General features: G+C 49.3%; 1 protein-coding gene across 1 annotated transcript; it reads right to left on the bottom strand.

The window, feature by feature from the left end:
• Positions 1–19601: 19601 nt before the first annotated feature.
• LOC120657090 lies at positions 19602–20495 on the bottom strand. Its single transcript, XM_039935345.1, has 2 exons — positions 20337–20495; positions 19602–20252 (listed from the first exon to the last, which is right to left on the bottom strand). The coding sequence occupies exons 1-2, from the start codon at positions 20428–20430 to the stop codon at positions 20104–20106; spliced, it is 243 nt and encodes an 80-aa protein (XP_039791279.1). The 5' UTR covers positions 20431–20495; the 3' UTR covers positions 19602–20103.
• Positions 20496–23275: the final 2780 nt, after the last annotated feature.

Here is a 23275-nt window from a genome sequence, read left to right as displayed (position 1 = left end):
ATTTTGGCCAAAAGAGATGTTTCTTGGTACGTAAACTTTACCAAGAAACAGGAGGGCATATGTTGACACTCAAAATTGGCATGACCTGAAGTAGGCAAGATAAAGGCCAAAATAGCCAATTCAATATTAACTCTTATTATTTTACAAGTTTGGCATATATGACCATTGTGCAGGATATGGAGATCATTTTGGGATATTCTGGATATGATTTTCATCAATGAGACAAAGATGGGCACAAAAGGTATCAAGATGAGGTCAAATCATGGGTTTTAATGCACCAAGACGAAGCCCTCGTCGAGACGATCGAAACGGACATATGGATCGCCTAATTCAGAGTCCGGGTGTAGGAGTTATGGCACCAGGAAGTTCGCCTATCTGGGCAAAACCGGTCTGACCGGATTTGGGGACCGGTCTGACCGGTTTTGGCTGCTGTGCAGCACGAGGAGTCCGGTCTGACCGGATTTAGGGACCGGTCTGACCGGTTTTTAGCAGATTAGTCCGAATTAGAGTTGTAATTTGATTGTAGGTCGGTTTGTAACAAATTTTTGACCTCCCACGGGTACAGACCTTCCCACCCTATAAATATAAAGGGCTATGGCCGATTGAGACACACCCAATCGAACAATACAAAATACATCTACTTTTTACCTCTAAACCCTAGTCTTTTCCAATCTCCCTTGCTGTCCATCGTGATCTCCACGGCCATTGATGGCGTCCTAAGCTCGCTGGTCGACCTAGGGCACGTCCGGCGACGTTCACGCCCCGACGGGGTCCCTCCCGGGCGAGAGCTTCGACGGCCTTTGCTAGTTTGCTCGTAAACTAGTCGTTCTTCGTCACGTAAGCGCGTTGGTTATCCTTTGCTGGTTTGCTCGTAAACCTTGCCGCTCTTCACCATGTAAGTGTGATACTTATCCCTCGAGACGACCGATTCCAGCGAAACCCTAGAAACCGGTCTGACCGGTTTGCTCAACCGGTCTAACCGGTCCGTGTGACTATGGCAGTACCGCCCGAATTAATCCGGCTCAAGTGCGCTAACCATCACCATAAAGGTAATCCCGGCTAACACGCACTTCAAACGGAGTAATCCGACAGTCCAGTCGGGTAAAGTCCCGATAAAACCACATGATCTGCATTCGAAACCCAAACCTTACATGCAACTCACACGAAGGTGAGTCCAGAGAGTACAACATTTCACAAATACATTACATTACATTACATTACATTACAGAGTTTTAACTTAACTATTACAAACCAAGTTCGAAATCTCAGAAAGATACTTGAAGTTCAAATTGAAAGAAGTTCAGAGTTCAACTACAGCGGAAATAAAGCGAGTTCTAAACGACGATACAAGATGTCATGATGAAGCCCGTACATGACATCACTCGACATTGTCATCGTTGGCCGGAGGCGTATCCCACTCTACCGACCAACCAGGAGGTAAAGTACACGGCCAAGTCAAGCTAGCTATCTGATCTTCAAACGTATCACCTGAAAACAAAGTTGAGCCACAAGCAAGGCTGAGTATATTAATACTCAGCAAGGCTTACCCGACTAAGGGTATACTTAGCCCTTAATCTAGACATGCAAGGCTTTTGGCTTGAGGGGTTTGTTTTGCCGAAAAGCAGTAAAGAGTAGATCCTTAATTTCAGGTTTTAGCTTCCAAATTCTAGTTCAATTAACCATTCTAGGTGAGCATCTATCCAATAGCATATATGTTGGGAAACAATTATCTTTCATCATTCAACCATATTCATCATCCTCATTGTTCCACTTCTTACTCTATGTGGCAAAAGGGTTAAGCAGTCCCAATATCCGTGAGAGGCGGATGATTCGAATCGAATTTATTAATCTGGCCAGGCAGACCTAAACACACGCATGGGAACAGAGTCACCCATGTAACAGTTCCCTTCAATTCCCGCTTCACGGAACAGGCCCACCACCCTCAAGTACAGCAGTACGACGACTCTGTACTCGCCATTAGCTAGATGTGAACGAGTTCAAGACGGTGGGGAGTATGTTCCGGCCTCGGTTCAATCCAGTACTTAAGCTTACCGATTACCATATTCTCGGCATGTGGTTAGTACGTTCAAACGCTTAACCACCACTACCACACACTGCGGCCTTATCCATTTTCACTAAACAGACGGGGCATCACAAGTACCACAGCCCTGCCCGTGAGCCTTATAGTTGCAATATGTAGTGGACATTCAATTCCTATAATTCTCGCGAGTGACAGGAAATCACTCGACTTCTACCGAACCATAAGCCTAGCCAACTAGCGACCTAAACCAACTAGTGTTCAAGCATAGGTACCTAGGATCATGCAACTAAGGTTTCAATCAACTCCTGTAAACGTAAATGCACAAGTATATAGAAATATAAGCAGTTGCTTAAATCTATAATAGATAGGACATGCTCCGGGGCTTGCCTTGCTAAGCAAAGTTAGCCTTGGGCTCTTCCGAACTTTGGTTCGGGTCTTCGGCGGCTTCAGTTAGATTAGCTTGGGCTTCACGCTGCTCACTCTCGGACTCCGACACCAGCTCGTACGTACCGTCGGCGAGAGTAGGCGTATCTATATGAAATACACATGCATGAGTTGTGTGATCGTAACAATTTATTATTTACTTCACTATAAAGTTGTAAAATATTTCATTTACATCTACTTGGGCAATCGTTTATAGAGTAGTAATTAACTTGGCTTAAACTTATAGAGCAAGTTGGATGTCTTATTTTTGTCTTTTGTCATTTTTCACATAGAAAATTAGTTCATTACTAGGAAGAGTTTATGGTGTTGAAATTTTTATACAGAGAACAAAACTAAACAAAAAGCTTACCATAAAAGTTTCAGTCATTTTCATTAATCATATCTAACATGAAAATTAAAATACACAGATTCTTCTATAAACAAGATTCATTTCTACAAGACGGAATATGATAGTAATGGTGCTCATGATTTTACAGAGTTTTCCAGATATGCTAAGAATCATGCTGTAAAAGTTTCAACAAATTTTACTCAGCAAATTAATCGTGAAAAATAAAACAATTAGACACTGCTTGAAACAAAACCTATTTATACGTAACAATATATACAAGTTCTGGTGTTAAAACTTTTTCTGAATATTTCTAATATGGTGTAAAGTATGCTGTGAATTTTTCATATTTTTCTAGTTAACAGAACTATTTATCATGAAATAGCACTATTAAACATGGATTAAATCAAAACCATAACTAGATGCATGTGATGGCTTTAAAAACTTTTACTGCACTGTTATTTCAGGATATTAAGTGTACATAAAAAGTTTCATCCATAAATATTTATTATAACATCAATAATAAAAATGCAAAGTATTATGCTAGATCCAACAAAGAGTAGGGTTTCATCTAGTTACAAGTCTTATATGGTGCTCAATTTTTTACACAGAGCTAAACATAGTATGAAGTAGCTACCAACCAAAAATCACCCATAGATACCGAGTATAACTCCTAGAATAATTATAGCCTATGGAATCTAATATTTTTCCTAGATTAAAATATAGGCCAAAAATAAATATGTGCATGTAATGAAAGTAATAGATCTAGTAACAAGGAACTCAGATCAATTGAGTTTGCATTTTTCCGATTTTTCTATGAATTTATATCGATTTTACAAGTTCACTACTTTGGAAAACAAAAAGGAAAAAGGATCTCTTTTTGCGCAGAGGCCCTGGACTTCTGTTTCTTCTCAGGAAAGGTCCCTAGCGGACTGGACAGAACAGGGGAGAGGTTTGAGTGGCGTTTTTCGGTGAGGTCCAGCCCTGGAGGCGAGGGAAAAGTTGGGGGAAATGGAGAGGAGTTCGAGCCGCACTTGTAGATGGTCTCGGTAGGGGCTTGGGTGGACTGTGGCGCGCCGGCCACGGAGAGCAGAGGGCGGCAGCGACGGCAAGCCGCCGCGGCGGCGCTCTGAAGGGTTGGGGCGGCAGTGAGCGGGCTTGGGAGGTCCGTTGGGGTGAGGTGAAGCCATTCCCGAGGTCGGTTGGAGCCGAGGGAGAGCGGAGGAGGGGGCTCCGCGTTGAGCTAGGGGGAGGGGCGGCGGCAATGGTGGGCACCGGCGATGGCGTGCGCGTTCCGGCTCGGTGGGGGCAAGGAGCGGTGGTTTGGCAGCCCTGGGAGGTGGAGTGGGTGGTGGTGAAGCTGCTCCGGGGTGGGCAGGGGTGGAGGCCGAGCGGAGGGGGCAGCTCGACGGCGAGGTCGAGCGGCGGCACGGCAATGGCGGCAGCTGTGGCTTGCGGGCGCGTGAGCAGAGGCTTGCCTTGGCTTTTATGGGCGAGCAGGAGGAGGAGAGGGGCTAGGCACGTCGGTCTCGGGGCAGGGAGGCCGGCCGTGGCGCGAGCGGCGCTTGGCTGGGCACGGCTGTCGCCGAGCGTGGCGTGCGCGGGCGGAGCGGAAAGTCAGCGACGGCCAGGGCACGGCGCGTGCTCGAGTGGGGTGTTGATGGCACGGCGCAGCGAGGCAGCAGCGCGGGCGTGCGCGCTCGAGTGGCTGCGCGTGCGCAGGGAGAACAGGGAGAGCGAGGGAGAGAGAGAAGAGAGAGAGAGAGAAATCAGAGAGTTGACTTTAAATTTTCTCAAAATTTTCAATTGAAACTTGAAAAAGTTTGAATACGAAAGTTGCTCAAAATGTCGAAATCTACAACTTTTGTTTCAAGCATTTTCCCATTTGAGGTTTCGTTTGAAGGTTACAAATTCAAATTTAAATGCAAAAGAAATTACCCTATACCCATTGTTTTTCGAATTTTTCTCCAAATTTTGTGTGCTAACTTGAAAACTTTGAACATGAAAGTTGTTTGTTATATGAAACTCTACAACTTTTGTTTTGGGCAAAAATTAATTTAAGCTATGGTTTGCACTTTGTATTTTCGGATCTTTTCAGCATTTTCTGAAATTAATTATGGGAGAAAAATGTAATGTGGATCGACTTATCATTTCATGTGCAAAAACTCACTTTCTTCCCATGGCTTCAACTAGACTTTGGTTTATTATTATTTTAGTGAGGTGCCTATGAAATTTCACAAGCAAACTTGCATCAGTTTAAAAACTATTTAAAGTTTTCGACCTATGCACCTATACACTTAGACACACATACATACACATCTATTTCAATGTTTCTGGGTTAAGGAGGCATGATTTGGTGCTAATGACCCTGGTTTATCTAATTAACGCCTGGGGTGTCACAGTGACCTTGCTGCTCTTCGGTCCCTTTGCGACTCGCACGTTCGAGTGCTCTCGTGTTTTGACCGAGATTTGCGTCAACAGGAGGAGGAAAGTGGAGGTGACTCAGGCCGTCAGGTGGATGACCAGTGGGCTGAGATGGGCGTTGATGTGTTGGCCCGGAGTGTTGGGTGTGGAAATGGGATGTGCTCGCCTCACCGATGTCACTGTCGAGGGAACTGCAAGTCTGCAATGACCGAGGAGGCGAGGAATCCATGGGTATGGCTGGAAAAAACACCCGAAACTGAAGCTCGAATCCGAAAAATCCGAACCCGAACTTGAAAAATCTGAGCCCGAAAAATTTGAACCCTAATCCGGGTTTCAACCCACGGTACCCAAAATTAATACGGGTAATTCGAGTTTTAGGTCCTTATCCGAAATACCCGATCTACCCGAAAAATAGGCCAGCCCATTAGCCCAAGTATATTAGTTCATTGTATTTATTGCAGCCCAGCCCACCACCAACACCTAGCCCCTAACCCTAGGCAGCAGCCCCCCGCGCCGCGCCCTCAGACCAGACCCCGCGCCGCCCCCCACGCCAGTACGCCACAGGCACAGCGCCCAGCCCCAGCCGCCCACCGCGCCATCGCCCACTGCCACCGGCCGCGCCCTCTGCGCCCCCGCACGCCACCACCGCTTCCCAATCCAGCCGCCACCCCAAAGTCCCCATCCTCCCCCCATGAGGGTGAGGCCGACAGCGCATCTCGACACAAAAGCCAGCACCCACCGGCCAGGCGGCCACCGGCAGCGCAAGTGTGCGACGGCAGCGGCGTCGTTGTTCTTACCCCCGGCTTCCTCGTCGAGCTGCAGGCTAGCAGTGCGCTAGCGCCTCATCTTCTCCGTGGCCATCGACATCTGCTCCGTGGCACTGCAATCAGGGCAGCGGCAAAGGAGCTTCTCTGCCCGTGAAGATGAAGACCAACACTGTCGGTACCTTGCAACTGGGGTACCCACTCCTACTATGCCAAGACTCGCGTAGTTATCCGTAACTACGCCCTAAGGAGCTGAGCAGCCGGACCCCTGGGGTCCGACTCCATCCCACTGGACCAACGGTCCTGGACCCGCTTCTAGCTCGGGGACGGGTCTGGTGTCACCACATGTCCCAGAGGTGGAAATGCTCAGCACCTGTGGCCGCGGACCCGGACCCCCGCAGGTGGGTCCGGGACCTCCACGTGCCATCCGGACTCCCGCAGATGGGTCCGGGACCTCCACGTGCCTATCCGGACCCCCGTGAGCTCTCAGCTCAGCTAGCTGCTCGGGAGGGGTCCGGAGCCACCACGTGTCACACAGACGCGGGCGCGGGCGCAAGTCTTCCGCTGGAAGCTCCCTCACCCACCCGCATTAAGTACGAGTGGTTGAGGCGTGCTCTACTGCCGCTGGGCACGGGGCAGCTTTTGCCAGTCCACACTATGGATCGCCAATTACCGAGGCAGCTCGTCAGTTACCAAGGCAAGCATTAAAGACTCAGCGCCGCGCGCATAGGCGACGAGTCATGATGACCAGCTACTGATTGGAGCAACAGTGCACGCTGCTACAGTGGACTGAGTCAGTAGTTCGGCGCTTCATCATGATCTCGACGCGTAGCTACAGAGGCTAGACTCTACTCTGACAGGACAGCTGTTGGTGCTCCTTAAGTACCCATTTTATTATATGATTAGGAGTGGTTTTGGTAATTTCTTCGGGATGATTCATGTACTAACCCGCCACTTGGCACCCGAACTTGACCGTTTTCGATTTTGTCCTGGATTTTGGAGCATGTTGTGTTTTGGCAGGAAATTGGACATTTTCGGAGATGTTTTGACGCATGGTCACAACTGGGCTAAGATGAGGAATAAGGAGAAGAGGCCGCACGCGAAAGATGGGACCGAAAGGGGCCAGAAAGGGCCCAGGCCGGCTGGCCTAGGGCCCTCTGAGCCGGCCGGCCTAGCCTATTCCGGGGCCCAATCGGCCTCAATTTTCTTCAGCGCGAAGTATGTGTCAACCCTAATCTGTGTTTTACCAAAACCACCGACCAGAACCACCTATATATACCCCGAAGCCGCCGTCAAAGAGAAGGATCGCAGAGAGAGCATCCAGAGATGAGTTTCAGAGATCCATTCGATTTAGACACAAGAGAAAGGCGACACCGGAGGCCTCATCGTCCCTCGGCGCCGCTGCAAGTTGGAGGACAGCAAGGGATCCATCCCTTGCCGAAGATTTCGTCACCATGATCGACTACGCTTCGCTTAGCTTCATGGGGTAAAATCCTCGTTTGTTCATGGGGTTGTAAGGAGATCTTGAGTTGTAATTGCCGAATCCTTTATGAGATTGATCTATCACGATTCTTGTTGATGATGCTTTGATGCTTAATAGTTCGCGACTTGGCTTTGGGTTTGCTTTGTTCCTGCATGGTTTACTTAGATTATATCAACTATCATATTCTTGTTGATTCGTTACCGATTATCCTCGTGTAGTGACAGTATGCGGGAGGGAAAGGTTTTGATCTTGGAACACACCTTTGGTAGATTAGATCCGTTCTTCGTTGCTTGGCGATTACATCTCTAGTGATCCTAAACCCTATGGACAAATGCTCTTCATATCTTTTGCACACATCTATCATTGCTCACTAGTCTAGATTAGATTGGTTAGATTAGATCTATTTCACACTCAAACACTCAATATAGATCTTTTACCAACATCATTAGTGCTTAGTTAAGCATAGTAATACACTTGTTCTGTGGATTGATAAACCTTGGGGGAATACTCTAAGGGAAAAGCTACACAATCCGTGCGCTTGCGGTACGTAAATTGGCGCTCTAAGGAGCGTCAACAAGCTTTTCTGGCGCCGTTGCCGGGGAGCAAGCGATTTTGCTACGTTTAACTTTGTATTAATTTTGTTGGTTACTAACACCTAACCTTTTTCTCTAGAAAATTTTTGTTTTTTTGTTTTTGTTTTGATTGTCTAGATGGCCCATCTCATTCAACACGTGGAGGAAGGAGAAAAATCACTAAGGGATTATGCAAACCCGCGATCGGAGGACTTCGACATGCAAAAATCAGATTCGGTGTTGCGAGCCACCGAGTACAAGATCAAGCCTCAAATCATCAAGATGGCGGCGGCAAACCCCTTTAGAGGAGAGGAGACGAACAACCCATATAGACATATCAAGTGGTTCACAATGCTATGCAACACGGTACAACAAGACGGAGTTCCGCTAGCTTGGTTTAGATGGAATCTTTTCCCATACTCACTTGCGGAAGAAGCGAGAAGATGGTTTGCACTTGCATCCTTCGAGGTAAAAGGAAATTGGGATGACTTGATGAAGAAATTTTGCGAGCGGTTTTTTCCGTTAAGCAAGGTTCAACATATTCGGAAGCAAGTGATCAACTTCACGCAAGGAGAAGAGAAGGGATATATCAAGCATGGGATAGATTCAATGGATTGATTGAACAAGGACCGAAGCTCGGATTTTCCGGTGAAGTACTCTTGCATACCTTTTATTTTTTCCTAACTCCCGAGTGCATGCAGTTTGTTCAAATGTGTGCAGGAGGAGATCTCATGGAGAAAACACTCACGGAAGCCGCCCAACTCCTACAAAAAATCAGTAAGGGTGCGGCCATGCAAAGAGATTGGGAAAAACGATGTTCGGCAACCTCCGAGGAAGAATCTCAAGTGCGGGTGCTTGCTGGAATTTTCAGAAAAGAGGCATCGGAAGTGAGGGAAGAACAACCGAAGCATGGGAAAGTCATAGAGACAAACCACGATGAAGAAATATTGATCCGGAGTGCAACGAAAGACGACCCGGAAAAGAAAGGAAGAACCATGGGCACCGCCAAATCGCTAAGGGAATTCGAGCAAATGGATTGGATACCAATTGACTTCGGAAGATTGTTCGACAAAGCAAGACCGCATCCAAATCAACGGGGAATGGCGAAGGTGATAGCGGAAGATTTTCCGCCGGATAATCACACGGGATATACATTTGCCAATGAATCGGCCAATGATATTATTCGGAAACTTTTTGAAGAAAAAGAGGAAGAGATTGACTTGGGCGAAGTGATGGAGGTCAAAAAGATCATGGGAGTGAAATCGGAATCATTACCCTACGTGCACATAGCCCAAGTATATGCGATTGGAAGCGATCAAGGTGAAGGTAATCCATCACCCACACCTCGTTTTGATTGCATGATAGACGGAACAAAATGTTGCAATGTTTTATGTGACGTTGGCGCCCATGTTAGTGTGATGAGTTCTATGGTTTATGTTGGGCTTTTTAACGAAACACCAAACTTAGATGCTACAATCATTAAATTGATCATGGGAAATGGTAGATTAATCAAACCGCTAGGAGTGCTTAGAAATCTAAATGTTGCTATAGCGGGTAAAAAAATTCTTACCGACTTTTTTGTGATTAATGCTAGTGATGATGAGCATGAAGGCATAATCCTTGGAAAACCCTTTCTCAAATTAGTAAATGCTGTTCTAGATGTTGGAAAAGGGATTGTCACTTTTGATCTAGATGGAGAGAAGCGCACATTCGAATTTCATTCGAAACCGTCTTTTGCTTCACCTCTACCTCTTGATAACTAAGAGGTAGAGAGCATTCGTTCCATTGTTCTTTCAGGGATCCTCTCCAACGCGCTTTGGAGAATGGAGACGCTCAAGATGATCAAGACGGAGAACTAGTGGAAACAATGGAAAAGTTGAAGCCGCAACACGGGAATTTGGAGGAAGAAAAATTTGAAGACATTTGAGAGTTAGATCAAGAAGAGGATGGTGCGCCCGATGTTGAGATGAAGCCACTCCCCAAGGGATTGAAATATGAATTTTTGGGAGATGACAAGACTTTTCCGGTGATTATTAGCGACGAATTGAGCCCAGAAGAGACGGAGAAGTTGCTGAATTTATTGAAGAAGCACAAAAAGGTGATCGGCTACTCGATTAACGACTTGAAAGGTATTAGCCCCGCTTTTTGCACACATCGTATACAACTCGAGGAGCAATACAAGCCGGTCGTAGAGTATCAAAGAAGGTTGAGCCATGCTATGCGTGATGTGTTGAAGAAGGAGGTTATCAAATTGTTGAATGGCAGAATAATATACCCCGTGCCACATAGTGAATGGGTAAGCCCCGTTCATTGCGTTCCAAAGAAAGGAAGACTCACAGTTGTGAAAAATGAAAAGGAGCAATTGATACCGCAAAGAACCATCACGGGATGGAGGATGTGCATCGATTATAGAAAATTGAATAAGGCAACGAGGAAGGATCATTTTCCACTACCATTCATCGACGAGATGCTAGAAAGGTTGGCAAAGCATTCACACTTGTTACCTTGATGGATACTCGGGATTCTTCCAAATACCTATTCATCCGGATGATCAACATAAGACCACGTTTACTTGCCCATATGGAACTTTTGCATATCGGAGGATGCCTTTTGGATTGTGCAATGCGCCCGCTTCTTTTCAAAGGTGCATGATGGCTATATTTTCAGATTTCATAGAAGAGATTATGGAGGTATTCATGGATGATTTCTCGGTGCATGGTACTAGCTTTGAAAATTACTTGGTAAATTTGGAGAAAGTTCTTAAAAGATGTGGAGAGGTTGATCTTGTGCTTAATTGGGAGAAGTGTCATTTCATGGTGAAAGAAGGAATTGTCCTCGGTCATGTTATCTCTGAGAGAGGGATAGAGGTGGACAGAGCAAAGATAGAAACCGTGGAGAAATTGCCACCACCTACAGACATCAAATCTTTGAGGAGCTTCCTCGGTCATGCCGGATTCTATAGGAGGTTCATAAAAGATTTTTCAAAAATCACCAAGCCATTGACACAACTTCTCCAAAAAGATGTGGAGTACATCTTCGATAGTGATTGTCTTCACGCATTTCGAACACTCAAGCAATCCCTCATAAGTGCTCCTATCATGCAACCTCCAGATTGGAATCTACCTTTTGAAATCATGTGTGATGCAAGCGACTACGCCGTAGGAGCCGTTCTTGGACAAAGAAAAGAGGGGAAGGTAAATGCTATCTACTACGCAAGCAAGACTCTCAATGACGCCCAATTTAATTATGCAACAACAGAGAAAGAATTGCTTGCCGTGGTATCCGCCTTCGAAAAATTTAGATCATACATAGTAAATTCAAAGGTGATAGTTTATACCGACCATGCGGCAATCAAGTATCTCTTGTCCAAGAAAGATGCTAAACCACGCTTGATTCGATGGATCCTATTGCTACAAGAATTCGATGTGGAGATAAGGGACAAGAAAGGGGCAGAAAATGTTGTGGCCGACCACCTATCAAGGATGAACCATGGAGATGATGGAAAAGAACCTATCGAGGATCAAATGAGAGATGATCACCTATATAGAATTCTCGACAAAGATAGTTGGATGAATGAAATAATAAGGGCAATAAAAGGGATGTCCTTGGATCACTTGGACAAGAATGCAAGGAAAAGAGTGATCGCGGAAAAAAGAAAATACTATTGGGATCCACCATACTTATATAGATATGGAGAAGATGGAGTCCTAAGAAGATGCATACCAAGGGAGGAACGTGAAGAAGTTCTAAGGAAGTGTCACTCGTCTGGATATGGAGGACATTATGGGCACTTTAGAACTCAAGCTAAGGTATGGGCTAGTGGATTCTATTGGCCCGAGATGCATGAAGATGCGAAAAGATTTGTTTCGACTTGTCCGGAATGCCAAAGGACGGGGAATATCTCACAAAGGAATGACATGCCGTTGAACTATAACTTGCACATAGATCTATTTGATGTCTGGGGAATTGATTTCATGGGACCATTTGTGAACTCACATGGGTATAAGCATATATTGGTGATGGTGGACTATGTTTCAAAATGGGTTGAAGCTATGCCATGTCGGAAGGCATCAACGGAGGAGTCCACACACATGATTAAATCGGTAATCTTCCCTCGATATGGCGTCCCGAGAATCTTAATAAGCGATGGAGGAACACACTTCACGGGCAAGGACTTTGGTAAATGCCTGAAGAAATTGGGAATTGAACATAGAGTGTCCACGGCTTATCACCCCCAAACAAACGGACAAGCGAAAACTTCGAACAAGCAATTGAAGGATATTTTAAAGATGACCGTGATAAAAGGAGGAAAAGATTGGTCGAAGAGACTAGATGATGCACTATGGGCATATCGTACGGCACACAAAACCCCGATTGGTATGACTCCTTATCAATTTGTTTATGGAAAAACATGCCACTTGCCGGTTGAGCTAGAACATAAGGCGTATTGGATGATGAAGGAGATAAACTTTGATGCGGAAGCCGCTGGAATTAAAAGGAGAATCCAAATAAGCGAATTGGAGGAGTTAAGATTGAAATCATACAATAGTGCATCAATTTACAAAGAAAGGATGAAGAGGTGGTACGACAAGCGATTACAAAACAAGGAATTCAAAGAAGGAGACAAGGTCCTACTCTACAATTCATAATTCAAACTTTTTGGCAAAGGAAAATTACAAAGCAAATGGGATGGACCATACGTCGTACACTCAGTTTCACCCACGGGAGCGGTGACAATCATGGATGTGAAAGGTGACCAATATGTGGTGAACGGACAGCGACTAAAGGTATTCTTGGAGCCCGACGTCGTGCCCCTTCATTACATCGACATATACACCATGGAGGAGGAACCAGAACGTCAAGCCTAACGACGTTAAGCAAGGTAAGTTTGTAAATATTCTCTTTTAGATTTTATTTTCGCAGTTTTATTTTTATTCTGGATGAACTTTGAGTAAAACATAGGCCCATAATTTGTTGGTGGGCACCTCGGAAAAAATTGGAGTCCAGGGGGCCGAAAAACCCCCTGGGCCGGCCGGCCCAACACCCCTAGGCCGGCCGGCCTAAGGCTCCTCGTGTGCGATTCGGTCTCGATTTTTGGTAGGTATGAGATAAGAAAATTTCAAACCTGTGCCTTATAGATTTCACATGCCAAAACCGAAGAGATATTGGACTTCTCGTCCAAGTCTTTTCGGGACTTAAATAGAGGCACGGGTTAGATCTATTCTCTCATACTTTTCAATCTACACCACCACCTCGTGAGAGACGTCGACAATGGCCGGTCCAGCGAGCGCAAGAGCTATGATTGAAGCAATGGAGATCAAGGAGAGGGGCATGGCGCCCGACACCCCCATGCCAAGGACGCCTAGCCCCATCTCGGCGACCGGTGTGCCGCCCCTCCTTGTCGAAGCAAAGCGATGTGAAGCAAAGGCTCCTCCGAAGAAATTTAACACCCAAGCACGGATGAGCGTCAGAGGGAAAGGCCTTCAGTGGTGCAATGAGAAGTTAGCTCAAGCCCAAAGGGTGGTCATCGTCATCAGCAGCGACGAAGACAAAAAGCCACCCGCACCTAGGCGTTCCTTACGCCTTCTCGGAGTTAAAAGGAAAAACTACGTCGAGCACACCCCGGAGCCGAAGGATTATGCGGGGGACAACGATTGGGAGAGCTGCATGAGCCCTAGTTCATGGGGCGCCACCGGTCATGACTACGATGATGATTGGCCGGGGTGGGCCGAAGAGGAGAGAAGGGAGGAAGACGACCCCTCCGAAGGTGACAGCGGCAAGAAGAAGAAGAAGGATGACGACGAACCCGAAGATGACAGCCCCAACCGCGGCGGCCATCACTTCGGGTGCTGTGTCAAGTGCCGCAATGAAATCGCGGACCTCCATGCCACCATTGATAGGTGCCACGATCGAATCGTGGCAATGGATCGAAGGATGGACGACATCGAGAGCTTGGCCGAAAGAGATTACAACTTCCTTCTCCGCAACATAAGGAATTTATTTGGGATGGTCGGAGATCTTCAAAAGCAAGGAGGAGGGCGCCCTAGATGCAATTGCCCTAGGTGCCGTTGAGAACACCGACGAGCGTCACACCCGTCTTTTATATCATTGCGATGAGGACGCCGCATAATCTAAGCATGGGGGGAGGTGTGATGGCTCGTAGATCGATTTTGTTAGTCTTTGTTTAGTCAAAAGTTCATCGTGTGCATGTCTTTAATTCTGCATGTGTGAGAGCCATAGTCTAGCGTTGTGTGCTTTATTTTTTTCACATGTGTGAGAGTGAGTCTTAAATTAGTGTTGAGTCATGAAAACAAAATAAAAAGAGTCTTTGTTTTTTTGTTGGATCGTGCAATTTTATTTATGCATTCAGTTTTACTTTATTTTCTTTAAAGCAATTGTTCACGAGCGTTGTCAAGAAAATTAATTCTTATTTGTGGAGCTTAGTAAATTATTCGTCCATGTTAATACCCACACTTGAGCTTTGATCTAGCGCTTGGTTTTGATTACGCTTGCGAGTAAGGCATGATTTGGAGGACTTTAATTTCATAAAAATAATAAAACCCCTACAAACATAAGGTTGATCAAGTTCTTGGCAAGTTGAGAGTAAAAATCCTATCATCCAAAAGCTATATTTGTTCCACCATAAGTATTGGATGTACATTGAGTTGAGTTAGGATTTCTTTCTCTTGGGAGTTTTAATTTCGAGCAATGATCATGTCCGTATTTTTCATCTCTGAATTGCTAGCCACGTCAATATTCGGTAATGAGAATTCCTCATCGAAACAACTCATGAGATCTACCGGATTCCAAAACCCGAACCTGATATTATCTTGTTTATTATCCTTTTCCTTGACCACAACCCAATTATGAGGATACGTTCTGTTTCTGCGCATGATTTGTATAAAACATAATTTTGGGATGAAGAAAGGAAGGAGTACTAGAAAAACGGACCGAAGCCGACCTGGGAAAGCCCCAGGACGGCCAACCGGCCTAGGCCCCTCTGTCCTCGGCTCGGGCTCCAAAAATTCAGGGAGCCACTTCGGAGATTTGCCTATCTATGTTTTATAGAAAGTGTCCTATGAAAAAGTTCGGAAAAGAGAAAGAAAATTCGGGAGAAAGAAAGAAAGAAAAAAATGTATGAGCAGAAAAGAATAAATGAAGGGATTCTATGGTTAGAGAAGTGCAAAGAGATATCACCTTGTTGTTTGAGAACAATATCCTCAATTCCAACCATGTGCAATCCGACAACGAGGACGATGCTTGTGCCTTGAAGTCAATTTTTTTGTATGCCTTTGCACAAGTCCACCATTCTAAATCTTCTTACCCTTGAACCCTTTACATTATGGAGAAACTCTCATGATCATTGGCTCGGAAGGTGAGCAATCATTAGAAGGTTTTCTTAATTTGACAATATATGTATATACTTTGCTAAGCCTCACCTATAGCCCCACTTTATACTTGAGAGACTTTTGGGAGATGTGAGTTTGCAAATAATAATAGGATAGCCACTTATATCGTGAGACATGAAAGGACTTGTGCAAGAATTTTTGGTCTAACCTTTGTTGCAGGGTATTTTGCTTCTAAAAACTAAAAAAAAAGAAAAACCTCCAAGGATGGCAAGAAAAGCAAGTGCTGTCGATATTCAAGTTGCCGGCTAAAGGTAAGAGTCATGGAGTAATATTGGATGAGTAGGGGGCAGCTTGGCTTTCGCTTGATCATCGGCTCGGTATCACCATGTTTCAGGTGGCGAGTGCCCGGGGGCCAGAACTCGCGCGGCAAGAGCCCGCGTCAGCAGGATGGTGACAGCGGGTCATGCTCTCCCAGCTCGTCATCAAGCAGGTCTGGGGGAAGCACAGCTTTAACAAATCCCAGCTCGCAGCATACCTCACTCATGTGAGGAAGCCCGCTCCGGCGGAAAGCCGACTCCGGTCGCACCAAGCCCGCTCTGGCGGAAAGCCGACTCCGGTCGCACCAAGCCCGCTCCGGCGGAAAGCCGACTCCGGTCGCACCAAGCCCGCTCCGGCGGAAAGCCGACTCCGGTCGCACCAAGCCCGCTCCGGCGGGAAGCCGACTCCGGTCGGACCAAGCCCGCTCCGGCGGAAAGCCCACTCCGGTCGCACTAAGCCGACTCTGGTGGCTCTCTCTGGTGGAAAGCCGACTCCGGGCGCACCCCCGACTCTACATCTCTGTAAGTACTACCTTTAGAGGCCCAGCAGGGAATAAAATATTTTCCTTTGTAACTAGGTAGTACTTCCGTGTGGTCCAGTCCGGTGAGCCTCCCCCGTGGAGGGGTCCGGACCTCTGCAAACTAGGTTCAGGGAAGCGTACTCACCCTCTGGGGAGGTCCGGAGCCGTGTAGCCGCTTAGCCTGGTTCCGTACCCTAAACCTGCATGCTCTACCTCCCTAGGGCGAGTACCGTAGTACCTAAGACTAGGAGCCCGGAGGTCCGGACAGCTCCGGCCTCATAAACTCGTGTTCTGGCTTACATCGCACATCTCATGTACATCTAGTTATAAAGGAAAAGTTTATTCTCAGTTCGCCTTTAAGGATGTTACATTCCAATTTCAATCTACGAATTCTATTTGCGCTAACCCCCACGTGGATTCTTACTCTTATGCGGTGATTGTGGTCCGAATTGAGTTGGCTAGCTAAGTGACTTAGCTCGAGACCCCTCATGGAAGAGAGGGGTTCGGACCCCTGGGAACCTGCAGGTTCAGGGAAGCGCGCTCATTCTCCGGGGAGGTCTGGAGCCGTGTAGCCGCTTAGCCTGGTTCCGTACCCTAAGCCTGCACGCACCACCTCCTGTGAATGAGTGTCGTAGTGCCTAGGACTGGGAACCTGGAGGTTCAGACTTTCTCTTAACCTAAAGGCCGGCCCCTTGAGCTCCGTTCACTGAGCCTAGCTGTCTATCTCAAAGGATCACAGCCAACAGGATTTGGAACCCGTGGGCACGCTACTAAGCATCTACCTTGAGTCATGCGCAGGTCCAAACGTGATGATGCATCAGGTGACCCAAAGGATGGACGACGCAGGACAAGACCCTTGTGGCACGCACCGCTGGGCGCCAGAAGCAGCCTAGTTGCTCACAATAGTGGCCCCACCTGCGGGTTCGTTGCCCCTCCCAAGGCGGGCCCGGGGGCCTCTGTCGGTACCCTGCAACTGGGGTACCCACTCCTACTGTGCCAAGACTCGCGTAGTTATCCGTAACTATGTCCTAAGGAGCTGAGCAGCCGGACCCCTGGGGTCCGACTCCATCACACCGGACCAACGGTCCCGGACCCGCTTCCAGCTCGGGGACGGGTCCGGTGTCACCACATGTCCCAGAGGTGGAAATGCTCAGCACCTGTGGCCGCGGACCCGGACCCCCGCAGGTGGGTCCGAGACCTCCACGTGCCTATCCGGACCCCCGTGAGCTCTCGGCTCAGCTAGCTGCTCGGGAGGGGTCCGAAGCCGCCACGTGTCACACAGACGCGGGCGCGGGCGCAAGCCTTCCGCTGGAAGCCCCCTCACCCACCCGCATTAAGTGCGAGTGGTTGAGGCGTGCTCTACTGCCGCTGGGCACGGGCAGCTTTTGCCAGTCCACACTGTGGATCGCCAGTTACCGAGGTGGCTCGTCAGTTACCAAGGCAAGCATTAAAGACTCAGCGCCGCGCGAATCGGCGATGAGTCATGATGACCAGCTACTGATTGGAGCAACAGTGCACGCTGCTACAGTGGACTGAGTCAGTAGTTCGGCGTTTCATCATGACCTCGACGCGCAGCTGCAGAGACTAGACTCTACTCTGACAGGACAGCTCAAGACCATCCCTGGTTAGAAGCTACGCACGGAAGCCGACGACAAGATCTCCGGATCAGAGGCATTGAAGGCCAAATGTAGTTTATAATACATTGCCGGGCCCACCTGTCGGGGCCCCGCTCAGTGTACGTGCTCCCCTTGGACATATAAAAGGGAGAGCACGCCCGCTAGAACACAGGTTCACACGGACACGAAGCGAGACACGGGCACGTAGCCAGACACAACACAAGCTCTCTCGAGCACACACACAGACCAAGCCCTCTCCGAGCTCACCCAGACTCAAGCAATACAGCACACAGTGGACGTAGGATATTACGCTCCGGCGGCCCGAACCACTCTAAACCGGCTGTGTTCATCGTGTTCTTGAGCGAGATCGAACTAGTCCTAGCTAACCCCCGAGTACTCACCCTCTGGACTTAGGCGGGTGCATTTCGTCACCCGGCTGTGGTTTGCCACACCACGACAAACACCACCGACGGTTCCCACAATGCTACCAAAGTACCAATGCAAGAAGGCTTCCACTACCAAGATAGATGCAACAACGACATCAACATCTCTGTCTCCTCCAGTGTGGTGCGGCTGGGTAGTTCGGAGGCCTGAGTTGGGTAATTCGGGTTGTTTGGGTAAAATCCGAACCCGAACCCGAAATATCGGGTACCTGAATTGTCAGGTTTTGTTTATTTTCAACAAATTTCAGGTTTTAGTTTTCAAAATCCGAAATTTTGAAAACCCGAAAAATCCGACCCGAAATTTTCGGGTAGCCCGAACGCCCAGCCATATCCATAGGGCCCAAAGGACTGCATCGCCGTTGAGTCTATCGGTTTTTAACGGCGGTCTAAGAGCATCTTCAAGAGCTTAGACATCTTCAAGAGCTCTTGTAAAATCTTAGTTAAATTTAAAGTTTTAAAAAAATTATAAGAAGATACAAGATTTTCTATAGCGTGGGTAAACTAACAAACTTTGTAAAACTGCACTCTTCATATGTTACTGTGTAGTGGACCCCACATGTCATACTCTATTTCTTATCTTCTTCTTCCCCACTTCCTCTCCTCTCGCCCCCGATGGGCGAGCTGTCATGCCGCCGCCCTCCTCCTCACCTACGCGCCTAGGCTGTGTGCTGCCTCCTCATCTGCAGGTTTGGCATCTCCCTCGGGGTTGTTGTCGGTGGGAAGCCTCACCCGCCAGGCCCCAGGCCCCGCCGCCCGCGACAAAAGCCCTGTGCGACATCGCCCTGCCTCCCAAGCCCAGCGATGTACTGCGAGAAGGGCCGGAGCGGCTGCTGCGCAACTGGACGACGGAGCTCGTGGAGTCAAGCGGCGGCGCGCTCACGCTCGCGCTCCTCTTCTACAAGGGGCTGCTCCCGATGCCCATCACCGCCGCGTTTGACGGCAGCCCGGGACGGCGGAGGCGAGGGCAGTGCTTGACGGCGGTCCGGGATGGCGGGGGCGGGGCTGCGCCCGCCGGCGGCCAGGGACGGTGGAGGCGAGGGTGGTGCTCGACGACGGTCCGGGATGGCGGGGGCGGGGCAGGGAAGGGGCTCCGAGCCGGTGGCATGGACGGGGCGGGGCTGCGCACGCCGGTGGCCAGGGATGGCGGGGTCGAGGTCGGTGCGGGACATTAACGGGGGAGCGGGTCGCGGGAGGTGCGCAGGGGAGTGGGCCACGGAAGATGGCGAGCGCGGCGAGGGGAGGAAATAGAAAATATGATAGCTAGCGGAACAAAATACATTGTCTATTGGATCTGAACTTTGATAAGTTTTTTTAGCTAACTTGTCATGTATACAAGAGTTCTTGAAGATGCTACGGTAACTAACTAAATAATAACAAAAGGTAATCCAGTTGACTTCCCCCGATAGATCTAGAAATTCGATGGAACGGTCAACTGCGTGCAAAGTGTTTCAGATTCGAGCCATTTCCGTCTCGCGATGTTCGGATCTCTTGTTCTCAGATAGGAAAGTCTTTGTGAACAACTAAAACACTCAAGTGGTACTTACAAAAAATTGATTTCAGCATTCTGTCATGTTCGGAGCCGAAGAACAATGCTCAGATGATTCTCAGAATAGAATGCAAGATTCACTGTCGCGTGTCTGGTACTGAAACATAAAGCTACAACATGTCAACACTAGTACACGGCACCGTCATATATCGATGCAAGTTTGCTTGTCAATTTGTTTGGAACCGGAAAACGAGACGCAAACCGGCGGTGTAGCAGCAGGCAGCGCTGTCATCATCGATCTTCGTTGTGACGCCTTCATCAGGGCTTGGACGGCGACTTGACGACGAAGTTCTGGCGGCTGATGGGGTTCATGGCGACCGGCGGGCCGGCGGTGCGCGGCCACCCCTGGAACTTCCTGTCTGTCTCCTGCCACCACTCGCCCGTCGCCACGGTCCGAGGGGTCGTGCCTGCAGGGTTCGCCATGATGAAGATCGAGCAGCACGAGATTACTGGTAAGGTGCATGGGCGGGTGGCATGGCATGGCATCTCACCTCCGAGGACCTTCCTGTCGGCGACGTAGACGCCGCAGGCGTAGGCGAAGGCGAAGGAGGCCGCCACCGATCCGACGATGTACTTGGTGGCCATGTAACTGTACGAGCCTCTCGGGGTAGGATAAGCAACAGCAGAGCGTTGCCGGGCGCAGCCTTGCTTCTGAGTTTCGACTTGTGAGACGCGCGCTTGGGTAGGCACATCTTTATACTAGCTAGTAGCAACATCTAGCAGGACAAGCTGCCGTTATCATATTGGGTTTTGGAAGCGACCTACTCTGGATCGTCATTAGTATACTGGAACAGTACCTGATGATGGTATGGATACACTTGCATTCATTGGCGGATGTACACCCCCGGCCACCCGTGCCATGGCCCGGGGTTCGGCCCAAAAAATTGCTGAAGAAGACTAAAAAATTGCTGAAGAAGAATAAATATACTACTTCGCGATGACACTTGTTGTATGTTTTCTATCTTTCCATTATGTTCTCGTGTATTTTTTGAACTTCCATTATGTTCTCGTGTATCTTTTGAACTATGAGTTTGTCGATGTCTAGTTTTTGTCACAACTATATTTAAAACTCAGCCCGGAGTTCAACTCAATTCTGGTTCCGCCACTGCTTGCATTGACACCCTGTTGCCGATGATGTCGCTTTTGAACCGTCTGAGGAGCGAAACCGGGGGGCGCCCGCTGTATCGCGGATAAACAAAGCGTTTGCCGCAGCATCGATCGATCGCTAACAGACTGCGTATTAGTTGTCGATTGCCGTCGTCCTCGACCACACCGCCGTTGCTCGCTGTCGTAGGTTACATGCCCAAGCAGTATCCTCGCCGCTCGTTCCTGCTCGGCTACGATCCACCCTGCTTGATCTGATTCTGTCCGCAGTGGGATCAGAGACGAGTGCCTCGATGGAGTGCGACGCTGACGGCGTGGCAGTTGCCAGTTGGCCCTGCGAGCGCTGGCTGAACTCCGAAGCAGCGAAAGAACACGGATGTCCCGGTGGATGCACGCTCGGTCGCATTCCGGCGTGCGTCAGTGCGTGAACACGGATGTCCCGGTGGATGCACGCTCGGTCGCATTCCGGCGTGCGTCAGTGCGTGGCTCGTGGCTCGTGGCGATCCACCCGTAAGCAGCGCACGGCGCGGCGGGCCGGACGTTACGGCTCGCAACTTCTGAGGAGGAACGGGGCCGCCGCGGCCGCCCGCGCGCGGGTGGGTGGCTCGGGAGGACGGAAGAGGCAAGCCCCACGACTCGCTGTACCGGTGCACGTGGCGGCTCCGGATCCCTCCCGAACAGCTAGCTGAGCCGAGAGCTCATGGGGGTCCGGATAGTCACGTGGAGGTTCTGGATCCATCTGCGGGAGTCCGGATGACACGTGGAGGTCTCGGATTCACATGCTGGGGTCCGGGTCCGCGGCCATCCACCTCTGGGACACGTGGTGACACCGGATCCGTCTTCGAGCGGGAAGCGGGTCCGGGACCGTTGGTCCGGTGAGATGGAGTCGGACCCCAGGGATCCGGCTGCTCAGCTCTTTAGGGCGTAGTTACGAATAACTACGCTAGTCTTGAAATAGTAGGAGTGGATACCCCAATTACAGGATACCGATAAGAATGAAGAAGCTTCACGAACAGGCATGGCGTGCTTCAAGTTCCTTCCAAGAAGTTAAAGGTAGCTGTACCGCTTCTCTTTGCATGCTTCTGCCATTGGTGAAAATTTTGCTGCTCAGTTTAGAGTGTTGTGTGCAGAAGTGCAGATGCAGTGCGTGTTTCGTGGAGATCCGACTGCGTTTGTTCCGTCGCTTCACGCTCTTCACTCCGTGGAAAATTGTTCATCTTGCTCAAAAAAAAAAAATTGTTCATAGCTACATGTCGGCATCGTCATCATCATCATTTGAGTAGTTTCTTTTTTTTGGAGATCATTTGAGTAGCTTGTGAATCCTCCCGTTAGACTGACCTCACCAGTGTCCCCCCAGCCGTCGCCTTCTCGACGCCACCGCACACGTGGCCTGGCCCCGGCCCCGCCACCTCCGCCCGCCCGCCCGCCACGTCACCCTCTCGACGCCTCCGCCACACACTGGTGAGGTCAGTCTTACTCCCAAAGCTATTTGATTCTCCTAAGGATTTGGTGACGAACTGATCATGAGCGTATGCCTCATGCCTATGTAACAGGTTTCGCGTTCTGTGTTGTAACAGGATCTGGTCAAGTACAGATGGAGCGTGTGTTGATGTAGCCATGTTTGGGAGGGCTTCAAGAGCGGCTTCGCGAGCGGCTCCAGGCGAAGCCCTCCCAAACGGGGTGCGGGGAGGTGGCTCCATCGGAGGAGCCCCCGAAAACCGGCTCTCTGGAGCTCATCGACAGAGGCGGAGCCACAAAAATGTGGCTCTGCGCAGCTCCTTCCACCTGTTGGACTGTTTTGTCCTCGTGGAGGGGCCGCGAGGCGCAGGCGAAAGCTAGGCCGCCGGGAGGAGGCGTAGCCAAAGGCCAGCGGCGGTGGCCCGAGCGGAGCTCGCGGCTCCGCGCAGCTCCTTCCACCTGTTGGACCGTCTTGTCCTCGTGGAGAGGCTGCGAGGCGCAGGCGAAAGCTAGCCGCCGGGAGGAGGCGTAGCCAAAGGCCAGCGGCGGTGGCCCGAGCGGAGCTCGGGAGGTGGCAATGCTGGCCGGTGGGAGGAGGGGCGGGCCACCGCGGACGAGGAGGAGGAGGCGCGAGGCCGCCGCGGAGGAGGTGCGGACGAAGGCCAACGGCGGCGCGGGCTGAGCTCGGGAGGGGGCGGCGCCGACCAGTCAGAGGAGGAGGTGCGGGCGAAGGTCGACGGCGGCGGCGCATGCGGGGCTCGGGAGGAGGCGCAAGGAAGGCGACAGGGACAGGGTGGGCGAATGGATAAGAGGAGAGGAAGAGAAAAGAAAAAAAGAAAAGAAAAAAGAAAAAGAGAGGAGAAAAAAA

Source organism: Panicum virgatum, chromosome 1K (assembly GCF_016808335.1).
Source record: "Panicum virgatum strain AP13 chromosome 1K, P.virgatum_v5, whole genome shotgun sequence".
NCBI classification, from domain to species: Eukaryota; Viridiplantae; Streptophyta; class Magnoliopsida; order Poales; family Poaceae; genus Panicum; species Panicum virgatum.
Note: the sequence above shows the minus strand (reverse complement) of the source record. Positions and strands in the feature narration are given on the sequence as shown.